General features: G+C 32.8%; 2 protein-coding genes across 2 annotated transcripts; one reads left to right on the top strand and one right to left on the bottom strand.

The window, feature by feature from the left end:
• The first annotated feature begins 647 nt into the window (after nucleotides 1-647).
• LOC105451937 (tRNA (cytosine(38)-C(5))-methyltransferase) lies at nucleotides 648-2686 on the top strand. The gene is made up of 2 exons (XM_011692662.1): nucleotides 648-1382; nucleotides 1516-2686. The coding sequence occupies exons 1-2, from the start codon at nucleotides 1328-1330 to the stop codon at nucleotides 2538-2540; spliced, it is 1080 nt and encodes a 359-aa protein (XP_011690964.1). The 5' UTR covers nucleotides 648-1327; the 3' UTR covers nucleotides 2541-2686.
• Nucleotides 2687-2854: 168 nt separating this feature from the next.
• On the bottom strand, nucleotides 2855-3975 carry LOC105451936 (transcription factor MafG). The gene is made up of 2 exons (XM_011692661.1): nucleotides 3645-3975; nucleotides 2855-3362 (listed from the first exon to the last, which is right to left on the bottom strand). Exons 1-2 carry the CDS (start codon nucleotides 3669-3671, stop codon nucleotides 2997-2999), a joined length of 393 nt encoding a protein of 130 aa, XP_011690963.1. The 5' UTR covers nucleotides 3672-3975; the 3' UTR covers nucleotides 2855-2996.
• Nucleotides 3976-4007: the final 32 nt, after the last annotated feature.

Below are 4007 nucleotides of genomic sequence, written 5' to 3'. Positions count from 1 at the left end.
GGCCAATCATAAGATTGATTTATCGGTATTGTAAATGGCTGTCGAATAAATCAATCTTATGATTGGCCATTCGACGCCATTTTTAATATTTTCTAGTACTTTTGCGATACTGCCATAAGCCGGTCGCGCTTCTCTGATAATCTAGGACTCTAAGTCGGACTAACGATTTCAATAATTTTGAACAGACCATTTGTTTGCACATTTTTGCATGTTTTTTTATTTTGTTTGCATGTTAATTATTTTATAGGTAAAACATTGAAATTAAAATTTAGACAACAGCTGTAACCATCATTTGGAAATTTTATTTCATGATTTCATAAATATTTCGGTGTTAAAACGTTTGCTAGATCCACATATACAAGTATTATATTCTTATATTTTATCGATAAATTGTCCCAAACTTATAGCGTTTTCAATTTGTTGACTCGATCCGATTCCGAGTCAAAATAGTTTGTTCTTTTTAGCGTTTCTTGTACATTTTAACTATTTTTTTATAGCTAAAAAGAACAGACCGTCGATTCGGAGTCGGATCGAATCAACAAATCGAAAACGCTATTAATAACTTTTAATAATCTAGTGACTTTAATTCTGGTTAACAGCGCATGCGTATCGAGTCGCCTGAAAATAATGAGAACTAATAATTAATAAAGTAGACAATTAATTTATCGATGAAATAAGATTAATACTTATATATACGGATCTAGCAAACGACTAGCAAATGTTTTAACACCGAAATGTTGTTTAAATTTTAATTTCAATTTTTTTGCCTAAAATAATTAACATGTAAACAAAATAAAAACATATGCAAAAATTAACAAACGACTAGCAATTGAATGGCGTATTCAAAATCATTGAAATCGTTGGTCCGACAGCTGATCATTCACACCGGTCATGAAAAGTAAAGCGCAGCTCATGTTACATGCATGGATTACATGTATATTCTTTTCACTGAACAGAGTGTCAAAGTTCAGAGCAGTTCAGAGTATGACATAGATAGGTTATGTTCATACTGACGATGAGAAGGAGAGAGAGCGCATCGTATAAATGCTGTCTACGAATGTGCATATTTTTATAGATTTCTTAACTTGAAGTTGTCAACTTTAACGATTAATATCTCGTTTCACGGCGACAAAGCAATGTTTTTTTTTCTGCCATATTCTTTCACATGTTCAAAAACACGTCAAGTGAACATAATTTAATAATATTGCAACAGAGGAGGTTAAACTCTGGCCGGCTTACCCCCGTCTGGGAGCAGGTGCCAAGCGAAAAGAAGGAGGGTAAACTGAATAATTATCTTCTCCATAAACAGCTTTGAATCGTTATAGTAATGAAGGTGTTGGAGCTGTACAGTGGTATTGGAGGAATGAATTATGCACTTCATGGTAAATTTAAATTGTCGCATAATCACACGAATTATCACGTAATCGTACATTATGAAGCGTATTTCTATAAGCATGAAATATTAACATGAAGTTAACTCGATATTAATTAACTCTCTGTCTTGTATCATTTTAGAGAGTGGAATTGCGGCAAAAGTCGTCGCAGCAGTTGATATAAATCCTGTCGCAAATGATGTTTACCGTCACAATTTCCCGGAAACTGCTCTTATGAATCGAAACATACAGTCTATTAATGCACAGGAATTAAACAAATTGAATGTGGACGTTATATTTATGAGCCCTCCGTGTCAGCCTTTCACTAGATTAGGATTAAAAAAGGATGCACTTGATAACAGAACCTGTTCCTTGCTACACATTTTGAGCTTGATACCAGAATTAAAAAATTTAAGATATATTTTGGTTGAGAATGTTAAAGGTTTTGAAATATCTCAAATGAGAGACAAATTAGTGGATTGTATCAAAAGTTGTGGATATGTCTACAGAGAATTAATATTGAGTCCATGCCAGTTTGGTATACCGAACAGTAGACATAGATATTATTTACTGGCGAAAAAGAATAATCTGAAATTTTGTTTCAAACAGTCCTCGCTGGAAAATAATTTGCTGCCTGATTTATTTGAATTATTACCAAAAAGCAAACACTTGACATTAGCAGAGGAGAAAGGCAAGATTAATCCAAAATCTGGCAGTTTGTGTTACACATTAGATAATATTTTGGAAAATACTGAAGAATCAAAATATTTGGTACCTTCTAAACTATTACAAAAAAGGGCATGGGTATTAGATATACGAACATCTGAGAACAATGGTTCTTGTTGCTTCACCAAAGGATATGGTCGTTATGCAGAAGGTACAGGATCTGTATATTGTCCATTTACGGATGAAACAATCAGATTGAAGTATAATGAAGTTGCCAATCATGAAAATGATTCGGATAAGCAAATGCAGATTTTGTCAGATTTGAAACTTCGGTTTTTCTCGCCTAGAGAGGTGTGTCGATTAATGTGTTTTCCAGAAGACTTTCAATTTCCAGAGCATATTACAGACAAACAAAAATATCGGCTGCTAGGAAATTCGATCAATATTCACGTAGTTGGTAGATTAATACTTTTATTATGTACTGAACATGAAGATACATGAAAAATCAATGGAATTATTCTATCCTTTGTCCCATAACTTAATTGTCTTGTAACATTTTATATGCTCTTACATATTAAGCCTACAGTCCACTTCATATTACAAATGTTTTTTTAGAGCATTCTTTGATTAATTAGTAAAATTTTTCCTTCCGTTGGCCAAGCAAATGCTTCAAAGCATTTGTAGTGTTAAGTGGACTGCACTCAAAGTCACGTTTTTTTATTTGGAAATATTTTATATATAATGATATTTTGTATAACTTAAAAAAATACCAAAATTGTATTTTCCCTACAGCATAATTTTAATTTTAAGCTATATGTATGTACAAAAAAAGCCTTTCCTACAATTCCAAAAAAGAAATTTGTAGACAACTGCAGCGTTGAAACATTTATCTAACCATTCTACTATTAAATGTATATATATGTATATATATGTTAATAAGCAAATATAAATAATTTTTTATATGTTTTCTAAATCTGGGGGAATAATAATTTTCTTTTCTTGAGCAAACTTTTTGAGCGCTTGGTATTTTGAATGCCAGGATTCTATCTCCTCTCTCATACGATTGTTGTCATCCTGCATAGTTTCCATGTCGCGATACTCTTGAGTTTTTTCTGACTCCAATTCATCTTTTTGTTCGATACGCTTTATGCGACAACTGGCTGCATATCCTCTGTTCTTTAGTGTGCGTCTTCGCTGTTTCATACGTACAATTTCCTCTCTCGACAATCCACGTAATTTCAATTGTCTGTTTAAATCTCGCACCGATATTGTAACAAGCTCGTCGTCACTAATATCTAGACATGGGCCAGGTGACAGTGGATCCTACATCAACAAGTAGTACAAAATACGATTATTTAATGAAAATTTAACATTCTTGTAGGTGTTATATGAAATTATATGCCTTATTTAAATATAATAAAATAATCTGATATGAATTTAAAATGAACAATGGAAAATTATACGTGAGACTTATCTATTTTGCTCTTCGTAAACGCTTGCACTTGCAAAATCAGAAGACAGAGGGAGAAAGAGAGAGAGAGAGAAAGAGAGAGAGAAAAAGTGAGAAAGGGAGAAGATACGTTACATACGCGATATGCTACATACCATTTTGATCGGTCTCTTTCCATCCATAACTTATTTTGGTCCAATAGTTTTTTCACGCCCGAGAACAAAATAGCCTCGAAAATGCCTGAATCCCTCTGTCTTTTACGTTTTCCCGATAAATATGCTTAGTCATTCCTGCAGACCTGAAAGACGTTCCTGCTATCAGTACCATTCTGAAAACATCAATCCCATATGTAATTAACTTATTCAGTATAAAATAACGCTTTATAATTTTGTTCTTTGTCAAATTTATAAGATTCTATTCCATTTCATAATTATTAACTTCTTTAGCTCTTTATTTAGCTTTCGAATCTACAATTTATTTATGGAAATAGATCGGAAGAGCACACGTCTGAACTCCAG

This window comes from Wasmannia auropunctata, unplaced genomic scaffold (assembly GCF_000956235.1).
Source record: "Wasmannia auropunctata unplaced genomic scaffold, wasmannia.A_1.0 LD336040.1, whole genome shotgun sequence".
Taxonomy (NCBI): Eukaryota; Metazoa; Arthropoda; class Insecta; order Hymenoptera; family Formicidae; genus Wasmannia; species Wasmannia auropunctata.
This window is presented reverse-complemented; position numbering and strand designations above follow the sequence as displayed.